Consider the following 16575-nt stretch of genomic DNA (forward strand, 5'->3'; position numbering starts at 1 on the left):
AAAATAAGTGTGGGCTGTCTTCTGGTTTGAGCACATCTCATCAGTTTCCCCCAGTTGCAAGTCTGGTCACTCTCATATTGCTTATATCACCAACTTAGAAATGCCAGATGAGAAAGTTGCTCAGTAAGCTATGTAAGTAAAGACTGCCAGTACCAGGAGGATGATTGTGACATGACTTGCTATCCTTCCTTCTGCTACAAAATGATTCTTTAGTATATCTGATACCACAGAAAAAAGTAGAACTGAGAAATGTATACACCTTTTAATTCACTACAGAAACATAATCAAACATGACTGAAATATTTATTTTTTATCAGGGAACCTTAGATCATAGTAGATATAAAATCAGTTTAGTCATGAAATGGTCATGGTAAATAATAAACTTCAAATGTTAATAAAGATACTGAAGTTTTATTCTTATGCTTTTTATAAAAAATGTAATTTTAGGTAACCATAAAGTTGAGGCAGGGGTAGTTTGGAATTTTGGAAAGAATTGCCAGCCATTGCTGGCTGCATCTGGGAGCAGAAACACTTGAGATGACTGTGTGTGCATCAAATGGAAGGCGCTGGCTTGTCCCAGAGGTCCACGTGCTGACAGCAGCACCAGCACCTGCAGAAGGCATGGGCCACCCACTCTGCACCGTGCTCCTCTCTCTCAAACGCAAGGGACCGTAAGAACAGTCAGCCACCAGGTCAGGGCTTTACTCTATGTAATGAGTAGTGAAAGCTGCTTTGAAAGCGAGAATTTTAAATTACTTTATTAAATATTATATTCAATTTAAAAGTTTTGACCATCCATGATCATCATGATACAATATGTGTGTATATGTGTAAAAAAATACCCATCAACATGCTTTAAGAGGAATAACTGTGCTTTGTAATCTATGCAACATGAAATATGATTTTCTATAAAAAACCAATAATCAGAAGCATGAAAAATGGTATGTTTTAATAAGAGCCTATTGCAGATTCTGGAATGCTTGTGGCATGCATGTCTCTTGTCATGTTGGACTTTTCCTTCAGTTTTGACTGGAGTAATGTGTGTTCCACAACACCGATTCTAATGTCCATCTGAACGGTTTCTTGCTTCAGCTTCGTTAAGCTCTGTTTAATCTTCACCAGAGGAGCTGAAGAATGAAAATAACATGGAATAAAAATTTTCATTTGGAGTATCAGTTTATTACAGAATGGTATGACATTTTCCTCACTTTGTCTTAAGCCAAAAATAGGGTTAAAAACATAGCTAACAATTTACTGACATTCACACAGTTTTGCTGTGGCATTTTAAACACCTGAAATTTCTAGGCTGGGAAATGATGTAGCATTTGATGTACTAAGGCTGAACTTCTTTTCTAGAGGAAGAGTTGCTAAAGGGGTATATAATGATTTCTTCAGTATTTTTTAATGGGCTAGTATATTTGTCTAAGGAAAAAAGGATACTATGGGAGAAAGGAGATTAAAAAAGGGATGCAAAGGGAAAAAAGAATTACTTTGAGACACAGCTAATGGGCTCATTCAAACATACTAAAACCCCTCTATACATCACCTTTTGAAAGATCACTCAGTATATACCATTAGAACTCTAAAATCTTTCTAGAACATAGAAAGGCCTTTGGGCAATCACCACCAGGCCATGTCAAAGTAACTAGCTCACAATGGAGGATGATTACTGTTGGAATATTAATTCTTCCCTATCTGACCCTTGACTATCAGGCCTACTGAGGGTGAGTGAAAAAGGGAGTCATCACATTACCACCTACACTGAGTGTTTTTGTACAATAAAATGGAATGATGAATCTCACTGGATGAAAACAGAACAAAATATTACTTTTTTTTTTAAACAGGCATATCAAAGTGTATATTTAAATATTTTCTACCCTATTTCTGAACAGATATAGTTTGAATAAAATCCTGAATGACTCTTCTCAGCTCATTTATAATGTAAAAATGTAAAATGTAAAAAATGTAAAAATGACTCTTTTCAGCTCATTTATAAGGAAAATAGTATACTGATTATCAGACATCTTTTTGTACCATGTACCCCTCCTTCAAACAAATTCATTTTAAAAAGGAGACTTCCTATTTATTAATACCTTCTAAAAAATACATTTCTTAAGGAGAGACACTTCTTTTGCTTATTTTCTTCTTAAAATTAGTGTGTACTTACCACCATCGGTCATACTGCTGCCTTTTTCTTCCATTTCTTGTTTCACCTTTTCTAGCTCTTCTGTAACCTTTCATTGAAAACAAAAGTTCTCATGAACACTGGATTTTAAAGAAACTTCCAAATTTTTGAATGACGTATTAAGACAAATAATTCAGACATAATACACACATAAAGGGATACAAAGATATTAGCAGTATCCTGGACATAATTTGGGCTTCCCAATTTGAACAATAAGATAAAGTATGCAGACATGCCAAGCTTTTTATCTTCTAAGCGTGCTCCTATCGTTCAGTCAGTTTAGTTCAGTTCAGTCGCTTAGTTGTGTCCGACTCTTTGCGACCCCATGAATTGCAGCATGCCAGGCCTCCCTGTCCATCACCAACTCCTGGAGTTCACTCAGACTCACGTCCATTGAGTCAGTGATGCCATCCAGCCATCGTATCCTCTGTCCTCCCCTTCTCCTCCTGCCCCCAATCCCTCCCAGCATCAGAGTCTTTTCCAATGAGTCAACTCTTCGCATGAGGTGGCCAAAGTACTGGAGTTTCAGCTTTAGCATCATTCCTTCCAAAGAAATCCCAGGGCTGATCTCCTTCAGAATGGACTAGTTGGATCTCCTTGCAGTCCAAGGGACTCTCAAGAGTCTTCCCCAACACCACACTTCAAAAGCAGCAATTCTTCGCCGCTCAGCTTTCTTCACAGTCTAACTCTCACATCCATACATGAGCACATGAAAAACCATAGCCTTGACTAGACGGACCTTTGTTGGCAAAGTAATGTTTCTGCTTTTGAATATGCTATCTATGTTAGTCATAACTTTCCGTCCAAGGAGTAAGCCTCTTTTAATTTCATGGCTGCAATCACCATCTGCAGTGATTTTGGAGCCCCAAAAAATAAAGTCTGACACTGACATCACCAAATTACTTTCTCATTAACTGTCTCAGGTTGTAACATGATAGAATAAAAAAGATCTAAGTTGTTTTTTTTAGGCATTAGGCACTCAAGCCTTGCAGTTATCTCATAGCATCTACCATGCAAGTCTCTAATGACTAGTTATTAATTAAAATATCATAAACATCCTAAAGGCTTTGCTAATTCTAAAGATTTGCTAGGTATCTTTCTTAATATTATAGTTTTGTAAGAGAATATGCCACCTCTTCCACTATAGGACACTAAAAATAACATTTATGCCATATGGCTATATGCAAAAATATTCTAACTGCTTTATCCAAACCATGAACTCCAAGAGGCATATTGTGCTGCTATACTGGCCCTTATATATACTCTACATCATACTCAAAATTGTACTATAGTCTCTGTTATTAGCAAACTTCCAAACTAGAATTAATATTGGTAGAAAGTACCACCTTTAAAAAACTGAAAAATTTTTGATACAATTTAGAACCAAACCATAATTATTGTAACTTAGTTGTCTTTATTTTTTATCATACTGGTGAGTAAAAACTTCCTTGGGAATAAAGTGCACATCCAAGTAAAGCAAATTAATTTTGTTCAGGCATCTGAAATGTTACAACTGGGGATAACTACATACTCTGAAAGAACTAAATGGTTCCCTGGACTCCCTTCCAGTGTTAATTTACCTAACGTAAGTGAGCACTTTAGTTCTGTATAATGTTTTATCTGCCAAGAAGCACCACAGGACTAGAGTCTAAGTATTTCTAAAGTAATATTTTTATTATTTTAAAATAACCATTTACTTCTCAAATAATCTCCAGGAAAAAAGCTTAATTCTACTGTATAGAAATGTGTGTGTGTGTGCTCTGTTTGCTCAGTCATGTCAGACTCTTTGTGGCCCCATGGACTAGAGCCCACCTCTGTTCATGGAATTCTCCAGGCAAGAATCCTGAAGTGGGTTGTCATTTCCTTCTCCAGGGGATCTTCCCGACCCAGGGATTGAACCCGCATCTCCTGTGTCTCCTGCACTGGCAGGTGGATTCTTTACCACTGAGCCACCTAGGAAGCCCACTATACAGAAAAGTTTGTAACAATTATACTTGAGTGTATCCAAAGATAGACTTAGACTTTAGTCCCACACTGGGTACTGATCTTTTCAGGTCTTTTTTCCTCTCAGCTCTTCAGTGAGAAGTGGGAGTATGTATTATTTATATATACACACACACACACACACACACACACACACACACATATTTAAAGGTAAGACCTAATACATAAAATATAATACATGTATTATTAATATAACTAATATATATTAGGTCTTCTGTCTCTTGCAAAATGATGAAAGTAAATACAACAATATATGTAAACATTTTAAAAAGTCTTTTTAGACTATTCTAAAAATATTCTAAAAATCCCTTCTAAAAAGTCTTTAGAAGGGAAAGGGTTAAATGCCAGTCTCAATTTGTGGACAGAGAAATAGGATCACATACAAGTTATCAACAACAATCATTAAAAAAATTATATCTTAAATACTAACATTAAAATTTACTATAGACATTTAAGTAAATACTTAACTCTTCTATATATTAATTATAATTATTATGTTTTTAAAAAGATTAAGGAAGGTTATAAACGTGCGGATATCATCAGCATGTTTTATGTTACATTTAGTAAAACAATTTTAGGCATTTTGTGGAAATAAGTAGGTATATAAATACCTAACTGATTCATTGGAAAGAAAATTTAGGGATTTTTCTCCTGAAGAAAAGGATTTAGAGCCACAGGAAGCAAATACTAAAGTAAACAATCGTGGCTGTAGCAGTATTAACCCATCCATGGCTGTCAACAGCAGGGCCCTGCTGCCAGGTGAGAATCTGGGTGAACAGTGTGTACCTCAGACAGGATTCTGGTCCTTTCAGTTACTCCACCGTTTCCTTGCTGGTAACGCTCCCTTGCCTGAAGGAGAAAATATTTTGTTTAATGGCAAAATCAAAACAAGCAGATTACTTAAATATGACCTCTTTGTATTTACAATTTCTGCATATCATTCTATGACAACCCCCTTCCTTGTCTGTGAATACATTTGTGAAAAGCGACATTTTAACAGCAGCTATTTGAATGTTCCTAACAGGCACCAATAATTTAATGAAAACACTATATAAGGGTGAACTACCTTAATCACCATATACTGACTGTGTAGCACACAGGGCCACAATTCACAATAAAAATTTGTCCTCAGCCATTCCTCAACAGTTTAGACAATGGCTCTTGGTTGATCTAATCTGCCTGCTATGCAGAGAAAACTCGTTCTCAAAAACAATAGAACATCAGAATCAGTAATTAGTAAGATTTAACAAGCAGTATGAGAATATAGAATATGTTCTTGGGAACTAATTTAACAATTATTTAGTGTCAGTGTTTGAGAAATACAGGGTGGCTTTAATCAGAGACTTTTTACAGCATTTTAAAAATAAAAATACCCATGAATACGTGTGTATATGTGTGAACAGTTAATTAAACAAACAATAAAAAATGTGAAGGTTAGTTTCTGCTTCGTCTTTGAGAACTCCTAAAAGTATTAATACAGAAGTATCTCCAGTTTATTCCCGTTCTTTTCTCCTTCTAACCCTGTCTGCCTTCAACTGACATCGGTAAGTGCTCTTAGTGGTCTTCCTCAACATCAGGAAAGTGGGGAGCATAAATCCCAGAGAAAAGCCATTAGATCCCTACCGCTGGAACAAAGCATGGCTGCTTTCAAAGGATGAAGGTTTTTATTTTAGTTTTGGTTGAAATTCTAAAACTTTGAAAGGATCAAAAAATGTGCTCATTTAATTAATTAAACTGCTGTCTTTGAATGTGTCTTGCTTTCATATCCCTTATTATGTGGTTGTAAGCCATTATGGCAAAGCTGTCTTTTCCCCCGACACATGTAAATGCATACTCTTCTACTTCCTCCTACTCAGACAGTAAATTAACAGCAGACTTAGAAACAAAACCAGGTGTCCTGACACTCTGTTCCTTTTCTAAGGAATATATGACTTCTTTTACTTCAATCAGATGAAGAGATGCATTTTAAAGACTCCTAGGATGTCATTTCTATCACACGTAAAATGGAGATGACAAGTTCCATTTGCTTCCGAATGTGGGCAGAGAATTATTGTGCTGCTGTTTGTGAAAAGTACTGCATGACCCTCTAGAAGAGAAGTGCTGTGTCAAGTTTAGGAATCAGAGTCATGAACTGGAATGAGCCCCAGGCATCACTCTTCAGTTACCTCACTCAGCTGGGCTTGAGCTGCGCGATATTCCTGAACCAAGTGCTCGAGCTGATTGTTGATGTACTTTTCTCGGCTGCCAATCTTTTCCAGAGTCCTACTAATTTCATTATGAAGTCTGTCCAAAAATCCCTAGAAATTTCATGAAATTTTAATAGGCAAAGAATGCACAATTATGTTTTTCCGAAGTAGTTTTAAATGGGTTAAATCTCCCTCCGTTCAGCCCACAAATTCTTAGTTACAAATAAAAAAGATGAAACAGTTTGAAATTTTCAGTAACAAAAAAGTCTGCAAGGAGAATTATTTTAGTCACACTCTGCAGAATGTTAAAATTAAAAAGCACCTGGTAGTGTTAGTTGATTTATTTGTCCTTATGCAAATCCAAAATGTGTGAGTGGAATTTGCTTTAAAGTTCACAAAGTAGGTAAGGGAATAACATGATTTTCTTATAAGCACAATTCAAAGATGACTGGAATATTGCAGCTGGAAGTAGATCATTAAACTTATCACTCTAGTCTGCAGTGACATCATTGGGTGACACAAAAAGGATGCCAGTTTTGAGTGGTATCCAGAGGGAATAAGGGGTTCTATAGCAGATTCATACTTTGGCATGAGCAATCTTTCTATGATTGAATTGCGTTTTCCGAAATTAATATGTTGATGCCTTCCTTTCCCCCATCTCCCCTCAAGTGACTGTATTGGAGCCTTTTAGGAGGTGATTTTGATTAAATGAGGTCATCAGAGTGGAGCTCACAGAACTGGTGTTGTTATAATATGAGGAAGAGACATCATAGCTCTCTTTCCCCATGTGAGGACACAGCGAGTAAGTGGCTGCACGTGAGCCAGGAAGAGAGCCCTCCCTACAACCCGGTCAGCTGGCATCCTGATTATCAGACTTCTAGCCTCTGGAACTGTGGAAAAATAAACTTATACTGTTCAAACCAAACCAAACCAAACTTATAGCTCCAGTCTGGGAACCAGAACCTTACTCCAGCTTGGCTTCCTTGTGGTAGTCTCCAAAAGTCCCTATTTCTGGCAGGGCAGCAAGCCTGGAAGCTGTAGGTTCTAGGCATTGCTGGCCTGGCGCTCTGTTATTCTTTGGGATTCAAAGAGGAAAGAATGATGAAATGGTTCTAACACGCCTACATATATAAATAAACTATATCTAAAGTATGCAATAAACTATATATATATATATACATATACATACACACATCTTTTAAATAGTTACTTTTCTTTAGTTGGTTTAAATCTTAGGGCTGTTGAAATATAATATGGTATATTCGATCAGTAAACTCCTCAAGGGTGAGGACTGCGCCACTTTTCTTTCATGTCTTCCCTTAACAGGTACTTCACAGATGAATAAATGGACTCATGGACTCATCTGAAGTAATTCACATACCTTGGTTTCCTTTAGAGCAGATTCAATTTCACTTTTGTGCTGGTGCATTTGGTCAACATGGATTCTCCAATCCTATAGGGATAAGAGCATAGAGGAACAAGTGAAAAATACATTTCCTTCTTTCTTCTACATTTTTGAAGCTGTATTCTTTATTTTAATTACTTTGGTTGCTGCTCTGTTTCAGGTAGGAGAGGCCTATATATAGCCTGCAATCAGATTATAAAGAAATATGTGTAGAGCACTTCAGGATAAAAGATTCTAAATAAATTTAAATTATTTTATGTGTTCACAGAGTGATGTCTGACAATTTGAATATAAATTATCCCTGCACTGCTGGTGGTTAATATTTATGACTACCCATCAAAATGGGGAAAAAAAAAAACTAATTACTAGAAAAGAAATACTTGTTTAAACAGTAACAATTATGTATAACAGAAGCAACTCTGGAATCAAGTTTTTTTTCAGTTGCTAAGTCATGTCCAACTTTTTGTGACTCCATGGACTGCAGCACGCCAGGCTTCCCCATCCTTCACCATCTCCCAGAGTCTGCTCAAACTTATGTCCATTGAGTCGGTGAAGCCATGGAACCATCTTGTCCTCTATTGCCCCCTTCTCTTGCCTTCAATCTTTTTCAGCATCAGGGTTTTATACAATTAATTAGCTCTTCACATCAGATGGCCAAAGTATTGGAGCTTCAGCATCAGTCCTTCCAAAGAATATTCAGGGTTGATTTCCTTTAGGATTGACTGGTTTGATCTCCTTGCAGTCCAAGGACTCTCAAGAGTGTTCTCCAACATCACAGTTCAAAAGCACCAATTCTTTGGCAGTCAGCATTCTTCATGGTCCAACTCTCACAACTGTACATGACTACTGGAAAAATCACAGCTTTGACTAGATGTACCTTTGTCAGCAAAGTGATGTCTGGGCTTTTTAATATGCTGTCTAGGTTTGTCATAGCTTTTCTTCCAAGGAAGAAGTGTCCTAATTTCATGGCTGCAATCACCATCTTCAGTGATTTTGGAGCCCAAGAAAATAGTCTCTCACTGTTTCCATTGTTTCCCTATCTATTTGTCATGAAGTGATAGGACTGGATGGCATGATCTTAGTTTTCTTAAAGTTGAGTTTTAAGTCAGCTTTCTCACTCTCCTCTTTCACCTTCATCAAGAGGCTCTTTAGTTCCTCTTTGTTTTCTGCCATTAGGGGAGTATCATCTACATATCTGAGGTTGTTGATATTTCTTCTGGCAGTCTTGATTCCAGCTTGTGATAGATATATCCATTGCAGCATTTCACATGATGTACTCTGCATAGAAGTTAAATAACCAGGGTGACAATATACAGCCTTGACATACTCCTTTCCCAACTTTGAAACAGTCTGTTATTCCATGTCCGGTTCTAACTGTTGCTTCTTGACCCACATACAGGTTTCTCAGGAGGCAGGTAAGGTGGTCTGGTATTCCCATCTCTTTCAGAATTTTCCACAGTTTGTTATACCCACACAGCCAAAGGCTTTAGTGTAGTAAATGAAGCAGATGTTTTTCTGGAATTCTCTTGCTTTTTCTATGATCCAATGGATGTTGGCAATTTAACCTCTAGTTCCTCTGCCTTTTCTAAATTCAGCTTGTACATCTGGAAGTTCTTGGTTCACGTACTGCTGAAGCCTAGCTTGAAGGATATTAAGCATTACCTTGCTAGCATATGAAACGAGCGCAATTGTAAAGTAGTTTGAACTTGTATCATATATCAAATATTAGTTTGTCCCTTGAAATTAAAATGGGGCTCTCTTGTTTAGACTTCAGAGTCTCTCTCTTAAGAAATCTCTATAATGATTATTAAGAGTTCATATATTTGAGACATATTCTACTACTTCTAGACTGATCTAAATTTGTGTGCATATTTAAAATCTATCCCAACATTTTAATTTCCTAGAAGAGATTCTCAAAATTTTTGATTTATATTACTACAGGTAACAATTTTAAGACTTGAGAAATATTCATCAGAAGAGAAAAAATATTAAGGTGAGTTGAAGTAAGTGATGGGGCCAGGCTATCCCTCAGTCACACATACCTTCCTGCATTTTCTCCCTTCCTGCTCCCATTTTATATCTACACCACTTTATGAAGGAAAAACTCTTTTGTGAATAGTTCTATTCTAATGATTTCTTAACTTCGAAACATGTGTCTGTGATTATATGGTAAAAAATCCTTGGATATTTCACACATATCAATTATGAAATTACATCTGCAAAGAAGCTCAAAGAGCATCTAGCCTGACCTTCAGCATTTCACAGATAGGCAAACAGACGCTCAGTGACAGAAAGGGCCGCGTCCAAGGCCCCAGCGGTAGTGGTGCATGTGGATCAGAAGCCCAATGTACTAATCCCCACACAGTATCTTTTGGCAGTTCAGAGTTAAAAAAAGGAGAAACTGGCTGCTTGACACCAGTGAAGGTGCTACTGAAAGAAGTGTTTGTTGCTCAGTTGTGTCCAACTCTGCGAGCCCATGGACTGTAGCCTGCCAGGCTCCTCAGGCAAGGATACCAGAGTGGGAAGCCAGTCCCTTCTCCAGGAGATCTTCCTGACCCAGGGATCAAACCTGGGTCTCTGGCATTGCAGACAGATTCTTTACTGCCTGAGCCACTAGGGAAACCCCAGAGCAGAGAACAAACAGCACTTTGCTGTGTCCTTAAACATTTTTTCTGTCTCATGAGTGGAAAGTATCTCAGAATATAGGGCGTGGAAAGAACCTTGAAGATCATCAATTCACCCATCTAATAGTCATCTAGAGCAATGCCTTTATATAGTTGAGGGGACTGCTCACGACCTATGACTATGGTTAGACAGACGTGACCAGGAAACAGGCTGCTCCAACTAAGCCAGTCAACACAGGAAAAGGAAGGAGAAACAACTGGCTGACCTCCTGCACCTAGACCTAATATGGTTAAGTTTTAAAATGGAAACCTGTTTAAGCTCAAGCAAGCATCTTGATGAAAGATAATGAACCTAACAAGTATCATTATAATAATTTTGTAAAGAAGTACTCATCCTGCCTGATTAAAAAAAAATGTTAGAAGCTTAATAAACATCAAGCTCAAGTATTCCTATCAGTCTCTGTCTCTGTCAATAGATATATATGTATATGTGTGTATATATTTACATATATAAATGTATAAACATACACATATATTTATACATACATTGAAAATTTAGTGTAACTGGTGTTTAAAATAGTTTTGTGTTCTACTTTTTTCTACCTAGCATTGTTTTCTATCCAGCAAATGTTTAAAACATGCATTTTTTTTTCATTTTTGATATTCAAAGTATTTTGAGAGAAGCAAACATGCCTGACTCATCTGTGCATAACTATGATAACTTACATTGATGTTAAGCTCCATGGAGGAGCTGGCGTTTCACTGGAACCTTTAAACATGAGTACTAGCATTTCAACTTGCTGAAAAGGAGGGGGAGAGGAACAGTATTTTAGGCTGAGGGAGTAACAAGAACAAGGGAAAACAGAAAAATATATAGAGAACAGTAGGCCAGGCTGGCTAGAATATAACACACAAAGTTCTTAGGGTGGGGTGGTTAAATCACAAGGGAACAAAGCTGGAGATGGTAGGTTAAATTAGATCAAGGGCTTTAATTAAGAAGTGTGGATTTTATCTTGTAGAGATAATGGAGAGCTATCAGAGATTTTTAGTTTCAGTTTTAAAGACAAGTCTGTGTTTTGAGAAAGTAACAGAGTGAAGGACTAATTAGAAAGGTTAAGAGATTGAAGGCAGGTAGCAGACCAATTGGAGAAGGCAAAGGCAACCCACTCCAGTACTCTTGCCTGGAAAATCCCATGGGCGGAGTAGCCTGGTGGGCTGCAGTCCATGGGGTCACTAAGAGTCGGACACGACTGAGCGACTTCCCTTTCACTTTTCACTTTCATGCATTGGAGAAGGAAATGGCAACCCACTCCAGTGTTCTTGCCTGGAGAATCCCAGGGATGGGGGAGCCTGGTGGGCTGCCGTCTGTGGGGTCGCACAGAGTCAGACACAACTGAAGTGACGCAGCAGCAGCAGCAGCAGCAGACCAATTAAGAGGCTGTGTCATGGTCCACTTGACAGATTAGCAGGGGTTTATCAGAGCAGTGCTTGTAAGAATGGAAGGGAAGGGGTGGATTCCAGGGACATTGCAGAGATAGACTACAAGTATTTGATTATTGACTCAGGGCAAATGTGAGGCGGCTGAAGAGGAGGTGGGCAAGTAGAGAGATGTTTGCAAGGTTTCTAGCCTTAGGAACTGAGAGCATAGTACAATCACAGTGTGACAAGAACAGAATAGATTTCAGGGGGTCAGAAATACTGAAGAATTTGGTTTTGGACTTTCTAATTTGATAAGCTAACGGGACATTTGTGTATTCTTATTGCCTTTTAAAGTGGAAAACTAGTAATGATCTATAATTATCTGCCAGGCAAATCTGAATGCTTGTTTTCTTAAAATCTTTGAGATGGACACATTTCCTGACATACAACTATTTTTATAAAAGCGTTATAAAAGTGTTCTTACACTTTAACCCAGCAATTTCACCTCTAGAAATTATTCCCAAGGAAATAATTGGGATACACACAAAGGCCAATGTATAAGCTCTGTGTAAAAGAGCAGAACACTCTCTAAATAACAGTAGAGGACGATTTAAACTAATTCTGCAACATATATTTCATTCCTAAAAACAATGTAGTATGGTAACGTTTTTATAAAGCTCAAAGCAAAGTCAAGGATTCACTATTTGGAGATGTACACGCATGTTGTTGGGTTAGTCGCCAAGTCATGCCCCACTCTATGTGATCCCAGGGACTGTAGCCCACAAGGCTCCTCTGTCCGTGGAATTCTCCATAAAAAAATACTGGAGTGGGTTGCCATTGCCTTCTCCAGGGAATCTTCCCGACCCAGGGATCAAAGCTGGGTCTCCTATATTGCAGGTAGATTCTTTACTGAGCTACCTGGGAAGGACACACATATATGTGAAAACACTAAAAAGGAAAAAAAAAAAAAAAGGCAGCAGCAGCTACTGGCAGTACACAAATCAGAGGACAGTGATTATCTCCGGGGTGGGGTGGGGAGGGGCAGCAGCCGGGCAGCACATGGACAACTTCCAGGGTATTGTAATGGTCCAGTTCTCTCTCAGGTTGGGTACTGGGTTCATAAGTGCTCATCACTGGATTTTAAAATTCCATATGATTTTATATTCAATACATAATATTGTATATTAAAATGTTAAATTCATATCAAAAATATTTCATAGAAAAAAAAGCCTGTTTTTCACACATGTAGAAGGCAATGGCACCCCACTCCAGTACTCTTGCCTGGAAAATCCCATGGATGGAGGAGCCTGGTAGGCTGCAGTCCATGGGGTCACTAAGAGTCGGACACGACTGGGGTCGCTAAGAGTCGGACACGACTGAGCGCCTTCACTTTCACTTTTCACTTTCATGCATTGGAGAAGGAAATGGCAGCCCATTCCAGTGTTCTTGCCTGGAGAATCCCAGGGACGGCGGAGCCTGGTGGGCTGCTGTCTATGGGGTCGCACAGAGTTGGACACGACTGAAGCGACTTAGCAGCAGTAGCAGCAGCAGCATACAGTAAGGTGGAAAAACACTGCCAATAGAGTATATTCATTAGTTGTCCACCCAGTAAAAATTAATATCTGTGTATATTTTTGTGTTTATTAAAACAGGATTTGAATATTGGTATTTTAAATTTCTTCCTCATTCTAACAACACTTTCCCAATTTCCTATAAGAGAATCTTGTCACTTTTAATCATCAGGAGAAAAAATATCAAAAACTTTCTGGGTGCCCAAAGACATTTCTGAAAGGGGTTTAATATAGCTATAATAGAGGATATAAATAATTGTACTTGTAACATTTTAAAAACATGAATGTTGTTGTTTAGTTGCTAAGTTGTATCCAACTCTTTTACCCCATGGACTGTAGCCCACCAGGCTCCTCTGTCCATGGGATTTCCCAGGCAAGAATACTGAAGTGGGTTGCCATTTTCTTCTCCAGGGGATCTTCCCAACTGAGGAATCGAACCTGTGTCTCCTAAGTTGCAGGCAGATTCATCACCACTGAGCCATCTGGGAGGTCCCAAAACATGAATACATAGCTTTAAAAAACTACAAGTGAGCGAGTTAAAAACTTTAGAAAGGTTAGTGGTAAGAATGGAGAATATAGGTTTCAATGATATGTTAGGATCCGATCCTCCAAATAAGAAGCAGTAAGAAGAAATGTTAAACAATAACAGCAATTCTTAAATAAGAGAGAATCCATTTGGTTATGAGGCACTTTTAATACTTCTCTTGTCTGAGACTCACAACGTTTGAGAGCACTAGTAGATATTCCTTGTCCCTTCTTTTTCACCGCTATCCTTGCCTGTAATAGGGTTATGTGACTTGCTGCTGGTTGTGGGAGAAGTGCACTTCACTGGTCCAGTCATGCTGGCCTTGCCCACGTGATTCTCTTTGGCCAGTGGAGTGATGATGGGCAGGGCCTACGCCAGGACTGTGCAGAAGCTGTAAGAGGTATTGTCAACTCACTTGCCCTTTCTTTCAGCCATGATAATAGGCAAGCCCCACAAAGGGTTTATCCTATAGGTCTGAGAATAAGAAACATGGAAAGCAGCTGGAGCAAAGCCACAGCTGAGCACACATCGGCAGATGCATATCTTGAATGAGAATAAATGTATGTTATTATTGTTGTAAACCACTGTGATTTGGGGGTGGTTTGTGATACAGAAATCTGACTATATATACGTAATTTATAGAGAAGAAAAGAATCAGGTTAAATGACCTTTCCAAAGTTTCATGTCTGGAAAGTGGAAAGCATTCCATGCTGGTGCCTCTTCCACATACTATATGCTGCTTTTCTTTGTCATAAAATGAACTACCAAAGAGTACTTAAGGTAAGCCAAGATTTCTTTTTGTTACGTGTCAAGTGAGATCACATGGACTACGAGAGATTACTGGTCACCTATTCCAAAGTGCTCCACGTGTGTCTTATTAAGCATCATTTCTCATTGCTATTGAAGGTGACCTTTTCATCTAATCTAGCACGTTTCTTCTCTCTGTGGAAATGAGAAAACTAATAATGATAGAGAATATCACTGCTTTAGACTTTCCTTCTGTTTTACAAATCCTTTCATACAAAATCTTGTGTGTAGTTCTGTCACTGTGAGGTAGATGGCAAAGGTATTGTTGAAACTATAATCCTCCTCCCTGTTCCAAATTCTTGAGTACCAAATTATATATCTCCCTTTTTCAGAAACTGGAGAACTGTGATAACATCTTTGCAGATGGTGATTCATGGTATACCATAAAATCAAAATGCATGAGATCTAGTTACAAAAGTTAAGGTGACTGAAAGACTACAGATCTTTGGGTTTTACTTCAACAGAACAACACCTGAACAATTTCCTTTGCATACATAGAGACATTTTGTTTTTTCCCAACTTAGTGCTTAAAGCGCCTCTCTGAAATAGCAGGGAAAAGAGAGTCTGAAACATGAGCTAGGGATGGCAAATGGAACTTTTATCTGTGTATAAGTTTTACTAATTTACAACTTGTGAAATGTCAAACTCTCAGTTTTTTTTTTTTTTTTTCCACCCAAGTTTGAGCTTCTTTATGTGTGGAAAGGCATTGTGCCAAAGACTCTTGATATAGAAAAGCTGAGGAAGGCACCTTCGTGTGTACTGGGATGGTTTTCTTACAGGCTCAGGAAAAGTCCATGCCAGGGCACAGCTGACTGATCTATGGGCGCCTTTCGCTCCAGCCCCCAAGGGCAGGGGCAGGGTCCCAAGGCCCTGATGTCTTGAACTGCTTTCCATCACAGAATGTTACTTCTGCTGTATGTCCCACCTTTTCTGCTGTATGTCCCACCTTTTCCCTCTATTCTTACTGTTCCTCCCTCAACTCTGTTAAGAATAATTAGTGATGAAATCTTCATTCATTGTTCTGTTTTTACAGTTTTATTTTAATGAACATAAAACCATTTACAACAGCTTTTACGGGCTCCCTCCATGAAAAGCGTCTAACCCATTTTTTCTTTTTAAACCTTTGTTTCAACTCTGATTTCACTTTCTCTGGGAATTTTTACAAATCACTCTGGGAAGGAAATCCTATGTACCTTCCATCCATTCTGAGATCTTTTTAAGTCTAATAATAGCAACTTCAATGTTAATATTCAAGGAATGCTTTATATGTGTCAGGCACCATGTTAAACATTGTTTCTAAAATCACCACATAGGATTCTCTTAAAAACTTCATGAGGATATTGAGATGTGGCTACTTCAAAGTAGGCTGCCCAAGCTCACACAGGCAAATTGGGTAGAGCCTAAACCTGCAAAGACCACCACAGGATATCAAGTCGTGTCTCTGATGAAATGCAGTAAAGCACAACTAAAAATTTTATGGGGTGATGGTTAAAGGAGTCTTTAGTTTTATCTTTAATATTTGAATTTTTATAAGAATGTATTTATATATCAATAGTATAATGAAAAAATATGAAACATTTTAGGATGAACATATGTAATTATAAACTTTTTCACAAAGAAACAGCCACACCTACATGCTTTACCTGTGTGTCTCGTTTTGTTTTTGGCCATGCTGCATGGCCTGTGGGAGCTTAGTTCCTCAATCAGGGATTGACTCTGCGCCCTCAGCAGTGGAAGATGGGCAACCAGGGAATTCCTATACCTATATGGCATTATCAGTGAGTTTTCTCAAACACCTAAGAAAGAAATAACAACAACCTTATGTGAACTCTACCAGAAAATAGAAGA

The 16575-nt window shown here is 38.2% G+C and overlaps 1 protein-coding gene across 1 annotated transcript in view; it reads right to left on the reverse strand.

The window, feature by feature from the left end:
• Positions 1-285: 285 nt before the first annotated feature.
• The window catches only part of IFT57 (intraflagellar transport 57), a 72850-nt gene continuing 56560 nt past the window's right edge, over positions 286-16575 (reverse strand). The window contains exons 7-11 of the mRNA XM_055568073.1: positions 7757-7828; positions 6355-6486; positions 4976-5038; positions 2168-2234; positions 286-1127 (exon numbers count right to left, since the gene is read on the reverse strand). Coding sequence (XP_055424048.1) covers positions 949-1127; positions 2168-2234; positions 4976-5038; positions 6355-6486; positions 7757-7828 — 513 coding nt within the window. The 3' untranslated portion in view covers positions 286-948. The remainder of the gene's footprint in view (positions 1128-2167; positions 2235-4975; positions 5039-6354; positions 6487-7756; positions 7829-16575) is intronic.

Source organism: Bubalus kerabau, chromosome 2, assembly GCF_029407905.1.
Source record: "Bubalus kerabau isolate K-KA32 ecotype Philippines breed swamp buffalo chromosome 2, PCC_UOA_SB_1v2, whole genome shotgun sequence".
In the NCBI taxonomy this organism is placed as follows: domain Eukaryota; kingdom Metazoa; phylum Chordata; class Mammalia; order Artiodactyla; family Bovidae; genus Bubalus; species Bubalus kerabau.